General features: G+C 41.1%; 1 protein-coding gene across 1 annotated transcript; it reads right to left on the reverse strand.

Annotated features, from left to right (window-relative positions):
• Window positions 1-245: 245 nt before the first annotated feature.
• Window positions 246-23,647, reverse strand: Sypl1 (synaptophysin like 1). The gene is made up of 5 exons (XM_004652882.3): window positions 23,458-23,647; window positions 9,161-9,285; window positions 7,092-7,299; window positions 3,502-3,687; window positions 246-1,859 (listed from the first exon to the last, which is right to left on the reverse strand). Exons 1-5 carry the CDS (start codon window positions 23,524-23,526, stop codon window positions 1,725-1,727), a joined length of 723 nt encoding a protein of 240 aa, XP_004652939.2. The 5' UTR covers window positions 23,527-23,647; the 3' UTR covers window positions 246-1,724.
• Between the last annotated feature and the right edge of the window lie 861 nt (window positions 23,648-24,508).

A 24,508-nucleotide genomic window follows, 5' to 3' on the forward strand; every position in this document is an offset into this window, starting at 1 on the left:
CAAGGGGGCGCACGCGTCTGGAGTTCGTTTGCAGAGGCTGGAGGCCCTGGCGTGCCCATTCTCTCTCTCTTCCTTTATCTGTCTTTCTCTCTGTGTCTGTTGCTCTCAAATAAATAAATAAATAATTAAAAAAATATGTAAAAACACTATTGTAACCGACCGTCTGTTCTGAACATCAGTTCCATTTTGCACTGCGCATGCCTTTAAGATCAAGTGTTCTTCATAATTTAACGACGAGTGCACTCTTTCTTTTAACTTCTTTATTGTGTGTTGCATATACATATACATTCCCATATTGACACTTTTTTTTGCCAGAATAAAAGCAACAAAAATAAGATAATAGCAAGATGTATTTTACATATAAGTGGTCATCTTGTGACAAAAGAAGTCTGGATCCCTGTACAACAAAAAAGATTAGGAAGCAAAATATAAATGCTATGTTCAGAAATCCCGAAACACGTGCGCAGTGGCGGTGCACTGTACTACAGCCTAACTCGCGTTCCTTCATGATGCCTAACTCCTACTCACCCTGCTGCGAAGAATGAGTAGCAGGAAGTAAGAAATCCAAATTGCAGTTATTTTTCACAATATCAATGCTAACTAAACTCAGAATAGTAACTTCATTGACTAAATGTTAAATGTTTCAAAAGGAAAAGGCAACCTTAGCTTTCAGTAACCCTCTAAGTAGGGTTTACAAAGAAAGGCCAAGTCTGCAGAGAAAAGTAGATGGTTTTACTCTACTTGCAAGGAGAGTGGGTCTCAACCTGCACTTAACGTGGCATGAGCAAGAAAGGATAGCAAACGTCACTGAGAATGCCCACAGACACAAGGCAGCTACCTGAACCATGTGCTTTCTACTAATTCAGCAAGCTATGAAAAACCACCAGTAATAAAGCAAGCTTATAATATCTCATGCAACACAAGTGCCAAATCAAAACACACTTGTTAGAAATTTGCACGTCCTTGCTCCTAACACAATTTTAGTACACTTAATAAGAACAACAGGTCATTTAGAAAAACAGAAATAAAAACATACCCAGTCTTTGTAATTTTTTCTTTTTTTTTTTTGGTTTTCTGAAGTACGGTCTCACCCTAGCCCAGGTTAACTTGGAATTTAGTTCACTATGTAGTCTTGGGTGGCCTCAAACTCATGGCAATACTCCTATGTCTGCCTCCCAAGTGCTGGGATTAAAGGCATGCACCACCATGCCTGGCACAATTTAATTTTTTAACATGAAGAAATATTCAGATATAAATTTTGCACTAAATTTTTTTTCTAAATATAATTCATGTTATCAAGGTTTTCTTAAAGACAGGTCCTTAGGTATATGATCTGTACAAACTTACAATAGTGTTTATTCCAAATATTTTCTTCCTATTATGATATATAACATAACTGTTTTCTGAATGAAAGGTGTATGTTAAATCTTTCTGTGTAAACACTTTAGAAGGAAAACAACGTAGTGAAGAAATTACTATTCACTTAAAAATATGTATCATCTCATAATAAGCTCCTGAACTTTCAAATTTACATGTAAAAATACATTTACATCTTAAACTTCTAGAAAAGGCACAAGTTTATGTAGAAAAGCAGCAAAATTTTAAACCCACCAATTTATTGACAAAGCCATTACTTTTTATTAGAAACAAATAATGCTTCTCAAGATGTTGGCAACAAGGCACAGTATGAGACACTTATCCACGCAGTGTATTTCTCCTTCCAGTTATATTCCAGTAGGAGGAGGGATACCTCCTTGGCTATGGGAAGCAGAAGTATTTGATGGACTATGTAAGCTGGTCTCCTTGTATACAAACCAAGCATTTCCTCCCCAAAGTATCATATTCAGAAAGCCAAAGATCTATGAAAAAGAAGAGCAAATGTGAAAATCTAATGCCTTTTAAAAATTTTAACTTTATTTTAAGATATATATGTATTTAAAATATTTTATTTATTCGAGACAGAAAGGGAGAGAGTGAGAGAAAGAAAGGGTACGCCAGGGCCTCTAGCCACTGCAAAGGAACTCCAGACGCAGGTACCTGGCTTTACGTGGAACTGGGAAATCAAGCCTGGGTCCCTTGGCTTTGCAGGCAAGCACCTTAACTGCTAAGCCATCTCTCCAGCCCTAAAATTTTAATTTTCTTTTAAATATTTAATGCTTTCAGGCAGTACCATTTTCATTTAATGTTTAACACCTCATACCAAGTAGAATAAAAGATTATAGTGTACAAAATTTGGATGTATAACTTATTCTCAATTAAATAAAGCTAGACCTCTAAATATATATATAACATAAAAATCACCACTAAAAACTTCTATTTTTACATACTCATTACCAAAACGATGAGATTAAATTTGAGAAAGCTGGAGCCCTCCTTTATTACTCTGGACATACACTTTCGTGTTTCAGCATGAAAACAAGCAACAGGAAGCTAGGTTTGCTTTTCGAGTTTTCATGTCTCCCTCCCGTGGGAGGTGAGGAGCTGCTCACAAGGGGATGCAGCTCGGCCTCCGCCCTCTCCTCCACTGCCATCTCTTCTGCGCCAACCCGACCTGCGGCCAGAACCTCCCGTCATACCCTGTGCTGATCTACACACAGGAATTAACTTCTCCGCAGAGGACACATGGACAGATGAGGCTTCAGAGATGAAGACACTGAACCTGACTCATGTCAGTATCTGTTACGAGGACACAGTAGGGTAAGAAGCTTGAGGAGCCATGTAGCTAAAGGGCAGAATCTTCATGACTTGTACATTTACACACAAAATATTCCAGAAAATGTTCAGTTCAAATCATTGTTAATATAAATTTAAAGTACCGACTTTTAAAACTTGGGAAAAGTGCTTTATAAGGTAGCAATGACTTCATTGAATGAAAAATGTTTTCTGGAAAAAGCACAAAGGCTTTTTACCTAGAGCATACACTAACAATATACTTAATGCCTTTTGGTAAAATGGCAGAAAAACCTTTAATGCTTTATATATAAATTTTATAGACTTAAAGCCTTATAAGTATTATTTCTGTGTACACTGAGCAAGTCAGACTCAAAAGAGGGCAGGCTCAAAGTCAAATCTGGTACAAAAGCTGTGTATCCTTGGGAGAATGTGACAGAACTGTTTATCACAGCTGTGAAATGAAGATAAAAATGCCAACCTTCCGTACTCCTTTCAGAATGGCTACAAAACTGAGCTACCGTATCACAATGGTTGGCAAATCATTTTAACAAAAGCTAGCAACCATTATTAGTGACTTTCAGATAAAAGTCCTGTCTTCTCAATTTTAATGATGCATGAGACTCAGTCAGGACCGTGTTCAGAACTGGCTACATGTCATAATTTCTTAAGAATTTGTCTTCACTGTGACATGCTTACAAGGATCCTGATCACTCAGTATAATCAGAACCAGCAGATTTATCCACAGATTTATTGAAAGCTACGTTATCCTAAATTACTAGTAAAGTTAGTCTAATAAATGAAATAAAACATCTTCTAATGCATACATACCACAGACACATTTAGGGATCCCATACTAGTCACAGAGCCAAACTGACATGTCACTGGAGGCTTACAAGGCAGAAGTTCTTGGACAATATTGGGTCCAGTAGCTACTTTAATATCTGTAAGAGCTTTAGCCCAGGCTGAAGCACTGACCAACCATAAAAAAGTGGCCACAAGAGTAATAATAAAGTCCTAAAGCAAAAAAGTAGAAGTTAATAAGCAGACAATTTAAAAGTATTAAATTTCAAATCAGCAATGAAGAAACAGATTACATTTCACCCTATGGTACCGAGAAATGGCCTTCATATATACTATACACACAAGGTCAAATTGTTTCACTGAACAGTGTTTACTGTTACTAGTACCAAGCTCGAGGCACAACCACAAAGACTCAATCTCCCCTTTAAAATATTATTTATTTATTTATTTATTTATTTGACAGGAAAAAGAGGGAGGGAGAGAGAATGGGCATGCCAGGGCCTTCGGCCACTGCAAATGAACACCAGACATGTGCGTCCCTGTGCATCTGGCTAAGGTGGGTCTTGGGGAATTGAACCTCAGTCCTTTGGCTTTGCAGGCAAATGCCTTAACCACTAAGCCATCCCTTCAGCCCTCAACCATCTCTTTAGAAGTCTACCTAATCTTCCTTTGGCGATGTACTACTCTGAGGACTCTTTCTCCATAATCTCTTGCCATGCCCATCTTCAAGAGTACCTTTCTGACTTAGTCTTTGATTCCAAGAAGTCCAAACCACCTGCACCTACCACTTTTCTTACTCATGTCCTTGCTTCCCTTCATAAGTTATACTCTATCCCTGGCATATACTTGACTCCCTTATCCTCTCATTCTTCACACTGCTCTGATATAATTCTCACCTTAGTCAAATTTGATACTCCAGGAGATGGATAATCAAATGAAAAGAACACAATCAGGGTCTGTTCACTTCATAGCTATAAATTTTAAGAATACACATTATACTGAGACACAGAATAGTATCTCATAAGGACCCTTGTCACTGGTAACTTTCTACTGAGATAGGTTAAGAGAATTGAATTCTCTTATTTATGACATTTCCAAAAACATAATTGAAGATTTTAAGGTTTTAGATAATTTCTTGCTGAAATAACAAGACAAAGAAAGGGAAAAAAATTACTCTCCTTAACCAATCTTCTCTGTTGAGTAGTACTGGTTAAAAAGACCTAAATAACAATTTTAGACCTGTATAATATGTAGTGTCTCACTTTGTTTGGTTTTCCTGTGAATTAATGACCAAAGTGGGAAATATACAGAACTTATAGATTCATTCTTACTCTAAGTATTTGATAATACTCAAGGCATAAACTCATAAACATCAACAGCGAAGTCTTCCAGACTCTTGAATGCATTCTAGGGCTTATCGACAGTGTTCTACTTTTTTTTTAAATAAAAGACTTTAGTTATCTTGCAAGCTACCTTTGTCACTGATTTAGAAGAAGTATCAGGAATCTCTTAGGAGCTATAGAAGGTGTTCCACATAGCACGTCCACACGGCCAAGTACTAAGTATCTTGTGATTAGAGGACCAAACCAAGTGCTACTTGGACAAGGATGGAGACACCTGTATTTGAGCTTGCCACTGTCTCTGGTACTTCCAACATGTGGAACAGAGACAAGGCGTTGCAGCCATTCTCTGCCCTGGGGGAACACTCCCTATCTGCTACTGTACTCTGCTGCAGACAGACACTTCCTAAGTAAGGACATTTTGAAAGCCTGATGAACGGTTGTCACCGGCTGGAGAGATGGCCTAGTGGTTAAAATGTGCTTGCTTGCAAAGCCTGGTGGTCTGGGTTCAATCCCCCAGTGCCCATCTGAAGCCAGATGCCCGACGTGGTGCCTTTGGGGTCCACCTGCAATGCAAGCAGCCCGAGTGCAATAGTCTCCCACCGGCCGCCTGAAAGAAGCACTGCTTCAGTAAGCTCGTCACGTGCGGCACGGCTCCATTCTCTAGGTTAAAGGCATAGCTTTGACCAACGTACGCCAAATTTCCCAATTTCTGGTGTTTTCTTCCTTTGAAATTCTTAACTGAAGAAAAAAAATCCGTGTTTTCTTTTTGGCTTAACTATGCTCATCAAATCTTTTATTAGAAGTGCCAATTAATCTGGAAATGGTGGTGTATAGGCCTGTATCTCAACCATATATTTCAAAAGCAGAATTTTTTTGAAGTTTTCAGCCAAGAATTTTGAAGGAAAAAATACTCGAAAATTAGGAAATTTGACATATATTGCCTGTGACTTTAATCCTGAACTCCTGCTCTTCCTGTCTCCATTTCTCAAGTGCTGGGAATGCAAGGTCATAACCCAGCTTACTAGACAAAATATAGAAAGGGCTTATTGCTGGATTTAGTAAAATGGAATTTGCTGTGATAATGATAAAATGGCAAGAACTGTCTTTTAATTATAAAGAATTTTTAAAAATGTAGTTATCTGTAGGATCATTCTGGTCCTATTTTAAAATAAACCTTGGAAAGCCTAAAGCTATAGATGCAACTTATAATTCGTGTTGAGTAAGAAACTGTTAGTTAAAACGAATGTCTACTTTTTTGAAAGAATTTTATGAAAGCAACAGTTTTCTTAGACATACAAAAAAGTCATCTTAAGATTATCTTATTCTTACTTACCATTTGCATTATGATCCAAGCAGCAAAAATTAAAAATAAATAGGTAAATAAAACTTTTTACCTAATAGCTTCTTCACATTTAAATAACCTTCCCTTTAAGGTAAGTTCACAATTTATTTGCAGATGTCAGTATTTCCTCATAGACACAAATGACTAATATCACAAAAACACCTGTTCTCTTTCAAATCAACTGGACTAACACTGACTTTGAAGTTATTCTTTTACAGTGGAGGTCTAACTTAAAACCAGGATTTACCACTGATAATCCAGGGTCGTCTATTCCCTAAATCTTAGAGAGTATTTTTTTTCTAGTCCAGTACACACTGAAGCTAGCAGGACTTCACATCTAAATCCTTTGTTGGCATCTCACAGGTTCAAAATTAACTTACTGATTTCACTAATAGTAAACATAAAAATCTGGATCAGATTTTAACTTAGTGAGTTCAGCATGAAAGCAGTCACAAATAACGCATGAAAGGTCAAGTACAGTCATGTTCCAAAAATGTATTATTTAAAAAGCCTAATTTGACCTGTGGGTCATACTTCGCTGATCCCCACTCAAGACCACTAATCTCATGAAGACAGGATGAAGGGAGCTTTGAGCAAAGAGAAAAAGGTGAGGAGGAGGAAAGCTGCTGGTGTGAGCTCAGTTCTCACTAAGGATATTAATTCCATTTAAATTCATTACTTGGAACTTAGTAAGATTTATCACGTATCTGAGGTTTTTCCAGGTTTACACTAAACTTTCTCTAGTGTATATATAACCAGGCTAAGAAACTGGGCTAAAGTTAATAATGGAAGAAAGTTCAAAAGCACAACCTCATGGGAAACACACTTAAGAATTTAGACTTCTAGTAAAACAAACCGAACCTGTATTAACTCCTCTTAGCTTATCCTTCTACACACTATTTCTGAGCAGGAGAAAGAAAATGATGACTTACAATCATGGGGAGCTTGCGACTCTCCCGGTACAGGTTTGTGTACCCGACGTACAGCAGGAGGGCCGCGGTGCAGTACAGGAAGACAAAGACGGCGAATGTGACATAGAACTGCGCAGAAGAGGAGTAATCTCCTATGAGGACGTGACTGTCCCAACGTACCTCGCACACGTTGACACCTGAAGGTGACTGAAATGACGCCTGATTCAACCTATTACAAAAAGACTCCAATAAATATAAGAAGCACCAAACGTTCCTAACATTTCCTAACAGAAATGCCCCCAACAATACTGAATTGTCATTTCAAAAAAAATATACTTGTTTACAAAGGAAAATTCAAGTATTTACTTAAACTACAATTTTCATAATACATACAGTCAAATTATATGGGGCTTATGATTAAACACAAACTGAAATAGTTTCAGTATCTAGACAGTATCTTCCTATAATAAAAAATTATCAAATTGGAAAGGGTTACAACAAATATCTTACAACTTAAGACATGCTTCTTTCCAGGAAGCACTTTGTGTGATTAGTTCTTGGAGAGTCAATTAAAATAATCCACATTTCAACTCTGGATTAATAAGCTGTTAACAAAAATTCACTCTGCAAAACACTTATGAAAAAAGCTAGCAACAGCCGGGCGTGGTAGCACACACCTTTAATCCCAGCACTTGGGAGGCAGAGGTAGGAGGATCACTGTGAGTTCAAGGCCACTCTGAGACTACATAGTGATTTCTGAGTCAGCCTGGACCAGAGTGAGAACCTACCTCGAAAAACCAAAACAAAATAACCTAGCAATAGTTCCCAGAAGGGATAGGAGATCTGTCAGCTTATTAAGATTTTTTTAAATTATCAAAATATCCTTACATATTCCCAATTTACTGAAGAGAAAATTGAGTTTTTGAGAGGTGAAGTAAATAAAGCTAAACAGAAGGTCCACCCTTAGCTAAACAGGACATTTACAGTGAACTTTTCAGTGAATACTGACATTACAAAGAGGAGGTCTGCCATAAACTAAAAGTCACTTTCCTTTAAGAGACTACTTTTATGCTAGAGGAACATGGAAATTCTTTATACAAATATATGTATCTTAAGATTACAAAAATAACATTATTCAGTCACTGCAGAAACTTAAGAAATCTGGATGCTTGTAAAAGGTGTTTGTTCTTCTATGAGAGCTTCTCACACACACTAAGATGAGAGAATATAACAAGAATAAGGAAATTTCATATTGCTATACAGTTTTTTAATTTTTAAAAAAATTTTTCTAGATAAGAGTCTCCATCTAGCCCAGGCTGACCTAGAATTCACTATGTAATCTCAGGCTGGCCTGGAACTCTCAGCAATTCTCCTATCTCTGCTTTCTGAGTGCTGTGATTAAAGGTGTGCGCCACCATGCATGGCACTATAAAAGTTCTTAAATACTGATTTTCTTTTATTAATAAGAAACGGCCCACATAGACTCAAGTATTGAACATGTGGTTCCCAGCTGGTGGCTCTATTTTGGCATGTTCTGGAAACTTCAGTAAGAAGGCCTAGCTGGGTCAAGTAGGTCACTGAGGGAACACCTTGGGAGGTTACACACCATTCCAGGTCCTCTCCCTGCTTTGTGCATCCTATCTGTGAGGTGTAGAGCTTCCTCTGCCACGATTATCGGCCCAACTACACAAGTCCAGCCAACCAATCACGGTGAACTCTCTGAAACTGTGAGCCAAAATAAAGAAACAAAAATAAACTTTCCTCTCTTAAGTGGTTCCGCCAAGTATGTGGTTAAGCAACAAGAAAATGGGGCATACACTACTCCTTTCTCTATTTCATCGTAGACCAGGTAAGTTCAGGCAGGCATTGATTTGTACCAGTCTGAGCAGCAATAACCACAAATGAACATGCAAACCTACAACTTCCTACCATCCTTTAACAATAATTGTTGGAGCCTAGGTTGTTCTGAAACTTTCCATCTTCCTACCTACGCCTCCTGCAAGCTAGGATTGCTGGAGTTACAAGGCCCATACTCCCACGTGCAGCTCAAATGTTGTAAGTCTTAATAACACAGTATGACATCAACTCACCTGAATGGATACCCAAAAGTAGCTGTAATAGTTTTATTATCTGTAACTTTAGGAGGACAGCTCACTTGAATTTCAGTTCTGCCCTTAAAACCTCCACAGGTAGCAAAAGCAAAGATGGATGCAATCTATATAAAATGAGATCAAAAAAGAAAACAGAGAAACATTACTGCACCCAAACCAAGGCCATTAAGACAGTAACTACATACTGATCAGTAAAAGCTGATTCAGTAGCATCTTAGAAATGGTGCTCATCATAAACTAAAGACACTGACAAATGTGCAAGTCTCAACAAATGCCATTTTACTTTCTCAAGCTTAATACAGAAATTAATAAACAAGTCCATAAAAACTTTCCTTATACTTCATCATATCTATGAAATATTTACATGAGATTCATATTCATTTATTAACATCAAAATCAAAAGGGGGCAAACTGGAAGCCAGGCATGGTGGTGCATACCTTTAATCACAGCACTTGGGAGGCAGAGGTGAGTTCAAGGCCACCCTGAGCTAGAGTGAGACCCTACCTTGAAAAACAAAAAAACAACCAAACAGACAACAAAAAAGAGGGTAAGCTGAAGCTCTTTTTTGTTTTTGTTTTAAAGTTCAAGTAACCAATGAATTGTTAAAACTAAGCAGTTGTATGTAGGAAGTTTCTAGTGCATGACTGTGTGCAGTATCGCTTTCTAGTGTTTCTGGGTTTCAAAGCAGTTGGAACTTTCCTTTTCTAATCAGGCACACGCTCTCTCGTGTGCTGTCAGTAACAGGCAGAGCCCAGGAAGTGGCCTAGGCGGCGACAGGGAATTGGACTGTGATTCACTTACACAGTGTAGCACACAGGTTAAAATGTTGGGGATTACTTCACGACTCAGAAAAGCAGTGGTTACATATAAAATCTGTCTAAACAATGCACTGTCTATTATAAAATCCTGAGGAGTAATGCATGAAAAACTTAATAGTGGTCACTTCTAAATGCAACATAAAGATTTAGTATTTCTCTTTTTCTTTTAATTATTTTCTAAAACAAAACAAAAAAAACAGGATGGTTTATAATTATTGAAAACTCAATCCTTCAATAAATACCGAGTTCTTATTTTCACAATATATGTGGAATCCACCTGACTCCTGATCCACGTCATCATCACCTCCTGGCTGGATTTTGTACTAAGAGGCTACTAAATATTCGAGAAACAGAATGGGGATGGGCATGCTGGGGCCTCTTGCTGCTGCAAACAAACTCCAGCTGCAAGCATCGCTGTATATGGGGCTTTAGCGAACCAGGGCCAGGAAGCTTTACAAGCAAGCACCTTTAGCCTTTCACTGCTAGCCATCTCCCCTATCCTTTCTGCTTCTGTTTGTGCCCCAACTTCAGTCCACTACCAAATACAGCAGCCCATACATATTTTTTTAATTATTTATGTGTGTAGCACAGCATATGTAAGGAGGTATTTGACAAACTTAAGATATCCATGTTGCACCTCAGACTTGCTGCTTCGTATGCTCCTGGAGGCACAATGGTATCACAAATTCATGTGCCACTTTGCATCTAGCTTTACAGGGTTGCTGGGGAAATGATCCCAGGCCAGCAGACATTGTAAGCAAGTACCTTTAACCACTGAGCTGTTTCCCTAATTCCCCACATACTTTTTTAAAAATACAAGGCAAAATATTTTACCTTTTGCTCACAGTCTCAACTGACTGTTGACCTCGCGAGGCCCTTTACTCCCCTAATACTTCTGATCCTCATGCTGCTAGATTTTTCCTATATTCATTCAGTCTTTCTATACAGGGTGGTCTGCTTGCTAGTCCTGAAACTCCTCGAGGACCTTCACTGGCTGCTCTGTGCCTGGAACACACGGTTCATGGCCTCACTCCAACAGCTCCCTAGTTTAGTATGACTTAATCGGAGGGGGTTTCCGTCATCACATGTATTAAGTAACAGTGCGCCCCGCCCACAGTATTTATTCTATGTGTGCTGCTCTGCTCCTCTTCCATCGTAACAACCACTGCCCAACACCATACTTGTTTTTCCTTTTCTTGAATGGAAACCAGGACTCTTTGCTTAGTTATATATATCAACTGGTAGACAAAATTCAATGCAGGTTTAAAAATATTTTTACTTAGAGAAACAGCAGACAGGGACAGCAATAATGCAAATAGGCACACTGGGGCTTCTTACCACTGCAAACAAACTCCAGATGCATGGGCCACTCTGTACATCTGGCTCCACGTGGGTACTGGGGAATTAAACCCAGGCCAGCAAACTTTGTAAGCATGTACCTTTAACTGCTGAGCTAAGCCCCCAGCCTTCAATGCGGTTTTGATATTGAAGCCTATAGTGTTAAAGCACTTGATGCTATAGTTTGGACAAGTGTGCTCCAGATGCCAGTGTATATTGCCAGCCTTTTGTAACAGTGGGAAATGATGGAAACTTTAGGAAGTAGAGCCTTACTGAAAGGAAGTTAGGTCATTCTTCCTGACCCCACCTTTCTCTTGCTTGTTTCTGGCTATCTTGAAGTAAACACAGTTAATAATAAACTACTTCTACATGCCACAGGCCCCCAAAAGCAGCTGAACCAACAGAACATGGACCAAAACCTCTCAAACTGTAAGTCTAAATAAACTTTTCTTGCTTTGTCTTGATTATCTCAATTATTTTATTACAGTCATGGACAGTCATTGTTACAGTCATGTTATAGTCAAGCTAACACACAACGTTAATGTCTCCCATGAATCTTTCAGAGTCTTGATTCTGGCAGGTCATAATCAATATCATAATAATCATCAGGGTTTTTTTTTTCCAAAGAAGAAATGTGGAAAAGATATGCTTCTAGATAACCAGAGTCTGGATAAAGTTCACATACACTTTGAGATTTTCTGTTAAAGAGTTCATAAGATAGAATGGATATTCTCTCACACTAAATATGCATGACTATAAAGAAATGAAAAAAATGAGGCCTAGAAACAAGTCTTAGGAATAAACTCACATTTAAAGTTAGAAAAAGGAGCCAGGCATGGTGGCACACGTCATTAATCCCAGCACTCGAGAAGCAGAGGTAAGAGGATCGCCCTGAGTTTGAGGCCACCCTGAGACTACATAGTGAATTCAAGGTCTGCCTGGGCTGGAGCGAGACCCTATCTCGAAAAAAAAAAAAGCAAACAAAAAAAGTTAGAAAAAAGAGAAATGAGAAACAAATTCAACCAAGAGAACAAACCAGACAGACTAGACATATACTAGCGTCCAGAGTCTACAGACACTTTTGCCTAACAGAGCTGGCGCTGTAGATAACTGAGGAAAGGGGAGTGGTGATCTTAAATACATGTCCACAGATTACTGGTATACCTTCCATCAAGGGGTGGAACTTAATTTCTCTTCCTGTAAGTATGGATTTCACAGTTACTCGCTTTCAAATAGAAGAAAGAGGTTCTTTTTAAGATTAGATAATTAAAAAAACTACAATTGCTCGACTCTGTTGGATTTTCTCATTATCTCAGGAAGTTAGCTACCATGTTAGAAGGATAACAACAACTTTTGTTTACTAATTTTTTTGAGGAAAGATCTCACTTTGTATGTAGTTCGGACTGGCTTGGAATTCATGGCAATCCTCCTGTCTCAAAGCCCCTACTGCTGGGATTATAGGCATAAGATAACATACTCAATATGCATCTCTGCCTCCCCTTCTCATTTTAAGTACTGGGGACTGGACCAGGCCTTCAGCATGTTAGACAGTGTTCTACAATTGAGCTACACACATTCCCTAGCCCCATCAAACAAATTTTTAAAAGGCTTATGTGGCATGGAACCAAGGATTGCCAGCAAGCACATGACTGAGCCTGGAACTTCTGAGGCCTACAGACTGTCATGTGAGTGAGCTGGAGGCCTTGAGATCAGTGCAACTCTGGCCCCAAATCACACAGTTATACTGCTCAGATTCCTGTCCTCCAGAAACTGAGAGATAATAACTAAATGTTGTTTTAACTTGCCAAGCTGGGGCAGTTCATTATATGGTAACAGATAAACTAATACAATGGCTGTTGAATAAATATTCCAAATAAGCTACAGATTTAAATACCTTCAGAAAAGAAAATCTGTAGAAGACGACTTTTTTCAAAGCACTAACCATAAGATTAATAACAACTACAGAAATAATTGTTTACACAAAGTCAATTTTTTAATATAAAACAAAGAGACAAATAGGTGAGCTATTTCTAATAAAAATTTCACAAAGGCCGGGTGTGGTGGTGCACACCTTTAATTCCAGCACTTGGGAGGCTAAAGTAGAAGGATCACCGTGAGTCTGAGGCCACTGAGACTGCATAGTGAATTCCAAGTCAGCCTGGGCTAGAGCGAGACCCTACCTTGAAAAAAAGAAAAATTCACAAAAGATCTACTAATCTATAGATCTAAAAGAAGCCCTTGCTCGTATATGTTCTTAAAAAAATCCCAAATCCGCCAGGGCCTCCAGCCACTGCAAATGAACTCCAGATGCATGTGCCCCCTTGTGCATCTGGCTAATGTGGGTCCTGGGCTTCACAGGCAAGCTCTTAACTGCTAAGCCATCTCTCCAGCCCTATTTTATTTATTTATTTGACTGAGAAAGAATGAATGGTTGTGCCAGGACCTGTAGCCACTGCAAACAAACTCCAGATGCATGTGCCCCCTTGTCCATCTGGCTAATGTGAGTCCTGGGGAATCAAACCTGGGTCCTTTGGCTTTGCAGGCAAACTGATAAGCCGTCCCTCCAGTCTGAAAATCCTTTGTTTTCTACGGCAAAAGCCAGACAATAAGTGGCACACTGCACGACATTACCAAGTGCTGCTTCCACAGCACCACCTCTACGGCGCCCGTCTGGCTTTCAGGTCTTTGTGCCTGGTGGGGCTCTGCAATTTCAATGCCTTGCTAACAGAACGCCTGGCACATCGCAAATGCTGACTAAATAAATCCCTGACTTAATTCAGAAAAAAAGTAATTTCTAGTAACTTACAACTAAATGATATTGGGAATCTTACATTAACCATCATTTCAAAGTCATCTTCTTGTTACAAAGAAAAATGCCATGCTAGCAATTCTGGTCTTTATCTTACTGTACAGAAAAAAAGGAGAAAGCATACATTTACATTAAACCTAGTACACAAGGCAATTTGAGAGTAAATCACACTACCATCTTCCTTTCCCCTATATTTTACAGGCATTCTGATAAAGACTTTAAGTTACATACTGACAGCCCACCAGTAAAATCTGGCGTGCAGGTGCATTTGTATAGGACTGCAAGTATTTATATTTAACGCAAAAGAGCGAGCACGAGCGCGCACGAGAGAACTGGCACGCCACGGCCTCCAGCTTCCGTAGCTGAGCTTCAGACACGTGCGCCAAGTGTGCACGTGTGCAACCTTGTGCACCTGGCTTACTTGGGACCTGGAGAGTCAAACATGGGTCCTTAAAGCTTCACAGGCAAGCACCTTAACCGCTAAGCCACTTCTCCAGCCCTCAAACATTTATTTTATTTTAATTTTTAGTTTTTCAAGGTAGGGTCTCACTTTAGCCCAGGCTGACCTGGAATTCACTATGTAGTAGTCTCAGCCTGGTCTTGAACTCACGGCGATACTCCTACCTCTACCTCCTGAGTGGTGAAATTAAAGGCATGCAACACCACACCTGAATCTCAAGCATTTGCTTTTAAAGTGTGAATTTATTACCAACTATCAGGATACTACACATAAAATTTGATTCCACTTTTTTTGAGGATGTGTGGGGGAAAACTAAAGATATTACAACACCAGACCCACATTCTCATAAGAAAAAGAAATCAACGGGCTGGAGAGATGGCTTAGCGGTTAAGCGCTTGCCTGTGAAGCCTAAGGACCCCAGTTCAAGGCTCGGTTCCCCAGGTCCCACGTTAGCCAGATGCACAAGGGGGCGCACGCGTCTGGAGTTCATTTGCAGAGGCTGGAAGCCCTGGCGCGCCCATTCTCTCTCTCTCCCTCTCTCTGTCTTTCTCTCTGTGTCTATCGCTCTCAAATAAATAAATAAAAATTAAAAAAAAAAAAAGAAATCAAGATGGTGACAGTGATCATTTAACACAGGGCACATCCTTTTCAGGTTGGCCCCTCTGCATTAACTTTTAGGATGCATGCTACCTTCCAATACTGTTGACTTACACTGTTGTCTTTCTGTCAAGCAGCCTGCTTCTTTCGTTGACTTTGCAAAGGTGGCTGCTGCATGAGTACTCAGTTTGTACCCAATTCTATCATGGAAAACAATGGTATGCTATTTCTTTCCTCGCCTCTTTTGAAGTTCCTTGTCCCATCCCTCGCTCCCCAGGAAAAATGACATGGAGAGCTGGCTCAGTACTTAAAGTGCTTGCAAACCCGACGGTCTTGGTTCTATTTCCCAGGACCCACCTAAAGCCCAATGAATAAGTGAGTACATACGTCTGGTGTTCATTTGCAGTGGCAAGAGGCCCTGGTGCACCTCTCTCTCTCTTTCCTTCCCTCACTGTTTGTAATTTTTTTTTAAAGGGCAATGTAGAATTCTTTTGAGAGGAAGTAGGAAGAGCTGGGTATGGGAGCATTTGTCTGTAAGCTAGCACTTGGAAAGAAGGCAAGAGGATCAGGAGAACAAGGGTATCCTCCGCTACACAGTGAGCTAGAGGCTAGCCTGGACTACTAGACCCTATCTCAAAAAAAAAGTAGGAGGGGAAAGTGCGGGGGGAGAGGGTAGTACCATGAGATAGTTTTTATAATCATGGAAAATGTTAATAAAAATTGTGAAAAGATTTTAAAAAATGTAAAAAGAAAGTAGGAAAAATGTAAGGGCAAGGCAGCAACATGCTTCTTTTCTGGTTAAAAGATTCTGTATTAACCAAGACAACCCCAAGTCACCAGTCAGTCTTGTTTGCCTTTCTTACCATGAGTTCATCTCACTTACTTGGGGATCTGCAGCCTCGGCTAATACCACAGTCTGTTTGTCCCGAAAACTCATGTAGAAGAGAATAATCATTCATGTAAAAGAAGAACATACTTAAACTCCTATATGTACAGTTTTAAACTTAAATACAGAAATAAACTTTATTGCTTGGGCTGGGGAAATGGCAGGGGTTACAGGCACTTGCTTGCAAGCCTATCAGCCCAAGTTTAATTCCCCAGCACCCATGTACACAATGAACCGTGGCATACGTGCCTGCAATCCCTAAGCCTGTGAGAATGGGAACTGGACCCTGGGGAGCAGACAAGCTTACAAAGCAGCAGTGGCGAGAAAAATTGTGTTGCAGTTACCTTTTCGTTGCTGGTACAAAGCACCTGACCAAAAGCAGGTTGTGGGTGAAAGCTGTTTTGGTTTACAGGAGAAGCTCCATGATAGCAGGAGAAAATATGGGATGAGCAGAAGGTGGACATCACCTCCTGGCCAACATCATATGGACAACAGCAGCAGGTATGTAGAACACTGGCAAGAGGAAGCTGGCTATACCACCTATAAGCCCACCCCCAACAACACACCTCCTCTAACAAGGCTCCAATTCCCAGAATGCCACCAACTGGGGACTCAGCATTCAGTACACATGAGTTCGGACAGCTGATTTAAACCACCACAGACTGCCTCAAAAAGGTAGAAGGAAGCCGGGCGTGGTGGCTCACGACTTTAATCCCAGCACTCAGGAGGCAGAGGTGGGAGGATCGCAGTGAGTTCCATGCCAGCTTGGGACCACATAATGAATTTCACATCAGCCTGCACTAGAGCAAGACCCTACCTCAAAAAATCAAAAAACCGCAGGTGTGGTGGCGCACGCCTTTAATCCCAGCACTCGGGAAGCAGAGGTAGGAGGATCGCCGTGAGTTCGAAGCCACCCTGAGACTCCATAGTGAATTCCAGGTCAGCCTGGGCTAGAGTGAGACCCTACCTTGAAAAACCAAAAAATAAAAAAGTAAAAAAGAAATAAAAAGGATAGAAAGAGAGGATAAACACTTTAACCAACATGCATGTGACATAGTACAGTTCACCCATATATACACATAATCAAATTTTAAAAGACAGAAAAGAACTTTATCGCAAGTAATATACCAGTTAAAGCTGAGCCTGGATGTTACAGGGTCATATGCCAATATAGTGTGTATTGGGTATCTTAAAGGTAAGGGGAATCCCATTCCTAAAGGAACAGGCAGCAATGATTCTCCTTTTTTTTTTTTTTTTCATTTTCAGTGTTCATATATTACAATGTTAATATCTTTGGCCACAGAAGTTTATGAACTAATGAGATGCAACCAGACTAACCTGCAAAAAATGAATCATTAAAAAAATAAAAATAATCCAAAAAAACCCCAATAGGCTCCAAAGAGAACCTCCATTGCTCTTTAACTACGAAAAGTGGATATATAAATCAATATATCTCTCTAACCTCTTATCTTTGGTTGGATAATCTATTCTATTTTACAGATGGAGAATACTGGGGAAACAGGACACATTAACACATCAAGAAGAGAGAGCAGACTGTCCACCACAAAAGATGGGTCACCTCCACCTACCTCATCTGTCTGGGCCCAGAAGTCACTACAGAAGAAGCTGGGACATGAATGACTAGCCTGAAAACCAGTTCAAGGGAAATGGCAATAGACACCATGGTCACTCAAACCCCATCAAAACAGAGATCCAGAGGCTATAGAGAAAGCAACACTAAATCAAATCCCTATCTTGCCCACTAAGGCTCAGGGAATATTTTGGAAGAGGGGGCAGAAAGATTGTAAGAGCCAGAGTCACTGTGTTTCCCCCATCCCTGCAGAGACTGACTAAGGCCTCTTGGTCCCCACAATGAATACCAGCAACCCCACCAAAGAAGACCCTCAGTAGAATTGGGGTGGGAGAGAGGGGAATCTGAAGGGTACAACAGTTTCATTAAAAAGTAACGAATAACGGGTCAGTGGCTTGAAAATGTCTGCAAAGATTCTATAAATGATTATACACACATTCATGTGAAAGGGGCCAGCTTCTTTCACCACTATGGAACTTCCTCTGGATCTGTGGGCTCCAAATAAATTCAGTTCCTCTTATTAACTGTGTCTGGTTGGGAAGGTTCATCCCAGCAACATGAAGAAAAAACTTGGGACCATGATATTTTTCAGTGCTCTCTACTGTATAGGTAAGTCACAACACTAACTTCTACTCCTAGCTCCTGTTCATTCTGAGAGTTCTACTGGGAAATGTGGGAATTAATCTAACTTATAGGTATCGATGTGAAATGTTTCTAGTTACAGAATTCTCACTGACATTTGGTTTAATCATTAAGCCAGACATACCTACTTTTCTTTCTGTCCAATATTTAGTGTTGAAAAGGTTAGAATTTAAATCTTCAGAAATAGAAAGAAAAGCTGGATGTGATGGTGCATGCCTTAATACCAGCACTCAGAGAGTCTGAACAGTAGGGTTGCTTTGATTTTGAGGCCAGCCTGGGTTAGAGTGAGATCCTGCCTCAAAAAACAAAGACAAAACAAAAGCAAACACCCACAAAACAAAACAAACAAAAAACCCAAATAGATTTTTTTTTTTTTTTTTTTTAGTTTTTCTAGATAGAGTCTCACTCCAGTCCAGGCTGACCTGGAATTCACCGTATAGTCTCAGGGCGGCCTTGAACTCACCATCTCCTACCTCTGCCTCCCAAGTGCTGAGATTAAAGGCATGCGCCACCACGCCCGGCTCCAAATGGATTGTTTGAACTAAGTAAATGAAGACTGAGAACTCAATGCTGGCACTGAAGTTTACTCCCACTATGCAGTGAATTTCACAGCAAAGCTAACTGCCCCTCTCTTCTACCGACCTTCGTTTCTAAAGTAGTCGAGAAAATTCGGCTAACACAGTCCCACAATTCTTAAGAATTTGGATCAACAGAAGCAAATGATAGTGTTTCTGCTGAGCTAGCTAGAAGCCTTTCTAACTCATAAGCATTACATACTGTAAATGTATTTATGTGAGAGAGGGAACGAGGAAGAGGGAGAGAGGGGGAGGGGGAGAGAGGTAGAGGAGGGAGAAAGTGGGTGTGCCAGGGCCTCCAGCCATTGCAGACAAACTCCAGATGTGTGCGCCCCCTTGTGCTTACGTGGGTCTTGGAGAGTGGAGCGGGGATCCTTTGGCTTTGCAGGCAAGCGCCTTAACTGCTGAGCCTAGCCTCTCTCCAGCCCTATTCTTAAACAATAATAAGTAAGAATAAAATTATTCTTAATCTGAGTATGGAACAATAATTCTCTGAGGAATCTAAACATATTTACTCTAAATTCACTTTCAGAGGTTTCAATTTCTCTCATGTTCTTTGGAGTAAATCAGTACCTTGACTGTTCATCTAGCTGGGTTATCTTGACATGAGCCTATTATAGAAAACTGGCAGAATTTGTTGTAACTGTTATAAATTTGAGCTTTCAAGTAAAATCTGGTTTTCTTCATGTTTCTCAGGATATCTAATGCAGGTCCAACTTGGGTTTTTCCCCAGCAGGTAGATGAGCCCAAGTATTAATGGTTAGATGTTTATATCTTTCTTTCTACCCTTATAAATACTCAGTTCTAGTAATCCACAAATCAAGATAGCAGCATTGAGGCTTTTTTGCTTTGTTCTATTTTTGGCTCCCAAGGCTGTTTATTTTATATTAAAACAACAATTCTCAGTTTGTAGGCCCCTGAGAGTTCTCAACACTTTCAAGAGTCTACAAAATTCAAATACGCGCGCGCGCGCGCACACACACACACACATAATTTTTTTTTTTTTCTGAGGTGGGGTCTCACTCAGGCTCAGGCTGACCTGGAATTAACTATGTAGTTTCAGGGTACCCTAATACTCATGGTGATCCTCCTATCTCTGCCTCCTGAGTATTGGGATTACAGGCATGTACCACCAAGCCTGGCTTCAAACATTTTAAACAACACTATGTTGTCTAGTCTGTTGACATTTGTACTGATTAAGCAAAAGCAGTGGTGGGAAAAACTGCTGGGCTTTAGAAAGAACAAGGAATATTACCAAATGATTTCATTGCCACATAATTTTAGTTGGTTGCAGGGGAGAAGAAAGCTAGTTTCACTTAAGAATATCTTGGATGAAGCAGTGAAGATTATTAAACTCTGAACCTTTGAGTCTTAATATTTTAACAAAATAAGAAGTATAATAAGGTCACTGTCACATACCAAATTATAATTGTTCCCTCCAGAGAAAGTATTTAAGTAACTGAGCTGTAAGCTGAACACTTTCCTTTTTTTTTTTGTTATTTTTATTTTGAGGAAGGGGGGAAGAGAATGAGTGCACCAGGACCTTCAGCCTGCTGCAAACGAACTTCAAATGCATGCAGCCCATTGTGCGCATGTGCAGCATTGCATGCTTGTGTCGCTGCATCTTCTACGTGGGACCTGGAGATTTGAATACGAGCTTAGGTTTTGCAGGCAAGCGCCATAACAGTTAAGCCATTTCTCCAGCCCCACTTTCCTTTTTTTTTTTTTTTTTTGGTTTTTCAAGGTAGGGTCTCACTCTTGTCCAGGCTGACCTGGAATTAACTCTGTCATCTCAGGGTGGCCTTGAGCTCATGGCAATCCTCCTGCCTCTGCCTCTCTCTGTTGGGATTAAAGGCGTGCGCCACCACGCCCGGCTTCCCACTTTCCTTTTTAATGCCACCAAATCTCTCCTATCTTCCTAAATAGCACTAGTGACAGTCTAGTCTTACTGGCTCCATTCCCTTACCAGATAGTCATCCAGCTAGCCCACTACAATCTGGGTTATGACTTTGCTGAGACTGCTCTTGCTACAGCAAGGAATGTGTCTTAGCTTTTATTTAACCTTTTCATTGTACCTGACATTACTGAGCACTTTTTACATGGAACTCTACTAGTGAAGTCACTTCCATCTTCCTAACCATTCCTTTTCTCCTTTGCTAATAAGTATCTGCTGGATCCACCAGTCTACACTTGGAAGTCCACATATGCATCTGTCTATAAGATACTACCATTTATACAATCAAAAAGGACACAAACTAAACATCCTTATCGACCTTCCAACATTTTTTCTTCCTCTCAATGATTTTCCTTGGATAATAAGGCCACAACCAACTCAGGTCAGACCTAAGCCATCTTAAGCGTGTTCCTTCTTTATATACTCTAACTTCCTTTCTCCCTATAATTAATTTTTTGCTTTTTTTTTTCTTTCAAGGTATGGTCTTGCTCTAGTCCAGGCTGATCTGGAATTAGTCTCAGGCTGGCCTAAAACTCACAGTGATCCTCCTATCTCAGCCTCCTGAGTACTAACATTAAAGGCATGTGCTACCAAACTGGGATAACAATTAAATTTTTGTTTTTGTTTTTCGAGGTAGGGTCTTGCTCTAGCCCAGGCTAACCTGGAATTCACTATGTAGTCTCAGGGTGGCCTCAAACTCACCACAATCCTCCTACCTGTGCCTCCCAAGTGCTGGGATCAAAGGAGTGCACCACCACACCCAGCCTTACAATTAATTTTTGTCAATGTTTTTTAAAGCTACAGAATTTCTTTCCTCCAGTTTGGACCTTTCCAATTCATTCTTTACACTGTTAACAAAGGAACATTTCTAAAGAGTAAATCTAATTATTTACTTGGATTTGAGGTGTAACTGGAAATTAATCAATACACAACCTAATTCTCTACATCCTGCACGGACAGACCCAGGTCATAATCATCTACAACCATCCTGTTCCCCAATATGCTCGAATTCTAGACAAGTACTCCCACACGCTGCTTCAACTTTTCACCCCAATGAACACAAGATTCCCTTTGCTTAGCAAGCCACTCCCTAAGTGAACAAGGACTCATCCTGCAAATGTTCTTTCATCTATGAAGTAAGGATGTCTTTCTCCTTTCATCCACTGCACTTTGAATGCACCTTTATTATGAAATTTATCATGTTTGTCATTTTCATATACCTCACCCTCATCAGATCATGAGGAAAAGATCCATTCTACCCATGTCTGAATGCTAGTGTTTAGCACAGTACTTGCATATAATGAATACATTGTCAAATATTTGTTGACTAAATACACACCTTAACACCCTGTAGTTACCACAAAATTACTTCTTGCATAAAAAAAGTTGCTAAAATTGAAAACACTATTTCCTTAAAAAACTTAACAGATAATTTTCACAAGACAACAACAAAAAAGTGGTCACTGATATCTTAAGATATTAAGAAAAAGCTTCTCTATAGTGTTTTCAAATGGCAATCATATAAACTGTTTCTTTAAGTAGCAATGTAAATTATTAAACTTAATTACACATCTTCAATAAGACTGTCTAGGTATAGTGCTTTTTCTTAAACTTCACATTTCAATCAGCCTAAATAACATTTCCTGCAATTTTTATTTTTGAAAGTTCAAACGATAACTTTGTATTTAAATCTAGGCGCAGGTTTGTATATAAATCTATGTGCCTTTTTGCGATATGCATAAAACTGGCAGTTTCAGAAAACTGGAGGGAACAGTGTCAACAGAAGATCAAGTTGAGCAGTCATCAGGGAATTGAGATCGTACGAGCTACTTTTTAAAAACACCCTCGCAGGAATATGCAAGTCCTTATTCTTTACAGCCAAAATAAGATGATCAATAAATTAGTCGCAGGTGTCAATGCTGTTGGCTACATAAAAATAACTGAAAGCACCAAGGAGGCCGATGACAGCCGCTTGCTTAAAATTACGAACTTGAAACAAAGAAAGAAAATCAGGACTCAAAATACGTATCGGGGAAATCACAAGGCTTGAAGGAAACTCAGTGCCTGATAAACTAACACCTCTAAGTGCCAAGGTCGATTTTTAATAAATCTCCTTGGATGTTAATGATTGTGAGTGTTGGCCCAGTAAAGGACTGAAAAGTTAAAACTTTCCAAGCAAGATGTCGCTTCCAAGTCCCTACAAACGTCCATGTTTGGGCACGTTGACTGAAAGCGGGGCCGAACGGAGTCGTGAGGGAGAGTTTGGAGGTCGGGGCCTCCCTTGCCTCCTCTTCGCCCACCATCCTTCGATAACTATTTTTAACAGCATCGGACGCAAATAAAGAACGGAATGCCGGTCGCGTCCCGTCCTGGCAGCGAGGGAGGGAGGGAGGCGGCGCGCCGTCCCTGCGGGCAGCTCCGGCCCGCCCTCGGGTTTCGGTTGGGCCCGCAACAGGAAGTCCTCTCTCGGGTCTGCGGAGGGGCTCGCTCACCTCCCCACCCCACCCCCGGGGAACAGCGGGAGGTGAGGAGGACGGTTCCGGAGAGGAGGCTCCGCCGCCGCCGTCTCCCGGACCCGCGGCTCGCCGCGGCGGGCTGCACTCACCCACTCGAGGATCTTGATGAAGCCGAGCGGCTCCTTGAGCGGGTTGAGGTTGACCTGGAAGGCGGACATCCTCTGAGGGAAGGAGGGGAGAGAGTCAGGACGCGAGGCGCAGGAGCAGGAGGAGGAGGAGGAGGAGGAGGAGGAGGAGGAGGAGGAGGGGATCGACGCGACCCGAGCACCTCAGCAGGCGGACGAGGGAAAGGAAGGCGTGGTGGGCGGGGCCGGCGGGACGGGGCGGGGCGGCGGTTGAGCCTGGGGGGGCGGAGCGCTGAGAGCACAGCCAATAAGGCGAGGGCGCAGCAGGCGGCTGGGAAAGGGAGGCTCCACCCCCTCCCGCCCGCACCTGGCCCAGCCGGCTGATCCGCTGGCGAACTAAGTAGACATTGGTCGCCATGCTGCGTGCGCCGCGCCCACCCCGGCCGTCTTCCTTGAAGCCCAGCCTCCTCCTTCCCGGCGCCCCGTTTCGCCCTCGTGCGCGCGTTCCTTCCCCACCACACAACACCCTCCAGGCCCCGGCCTCGTTTCCGGTCTTCGCCCCTGGAGGCCCGCGCCTGCGCAGTTTGGCCGTCGCGCTCCGGGGCTGTCAATCACCTCCGGCAGCCTCGAGCGCTCTCCTCTGCACCCCCGCTCCCCATCCACGCAGTGGACGCTGCACGGGGCCCAACTCTTGGGTTGGGTTTGTGAAGGATTGACATAGATAAAGAGCGGCTCTTCAAGATGGAAAGTTACTGCAGGACGAAACGCTGCTGGCGAGGTGCTGTAGGTAGAAAAGAGTAATTTCGCCTCACATTTCTAGGGAATTACGTTTATTTGTTTGTTTATTTATTTATTGGAGCCAGAGCGGGAAGAGAAAGAAACGTGAGCGGGCACCTCTCAGGTGAGCTACCTGCCCAACCGGATCCTCATCCGCCAAGGCCATTACTTGGCCATTCTTTCCTTTTTCTTTTCGTTCATTCATTCTTTCTTTTTTCTTTTTCTTTCTTATTTTTTTTTTTTTTTTCCGAGCTAGAGTCTCACTCTAGTCCAGGCTGACCTAGAATTCACTATGTAG

The sequence above is a fragment of the Jaculus jaculus genome, chromosome 16, assembly GCF_020740685.1.
Source record: "Jaculus jaculus isolate mJacJac1 chromosome 16, mJacJac1.mat.Y.cur, whole genome shotgun sequence".
Taxonomy (NCBI): domain Eukaryota; kingdom Metazoa; phylum Chordata; class Mammalia; order Rodentia; family Dipodidae; genus Jaculus; species Jaculus jaculus.

Coding starts and splice junctions, on each gene's coding strand:
- Sypl1 (XM_004652882.3), bottom strand. CDS start 23,526: ATGTCCGCCTTCCAGGTCAACCTCAACCCGCTCAAGGAGCCGCTCGGC. Junction 9,286..23,457: donor TCATCAAGATCCTCGAGTGG/GTGAGTGCAGCC, acceptor CATTTTATATAG/ATTGCATCCATCTTTGCTTT. Junction 3,688..7,091: donor GTCGCAAGCTCCCCATGATT/GTAAGTCATCAT, acceptor TTTTTGCTTTAG/GACTTTATTATTACTCTTGT.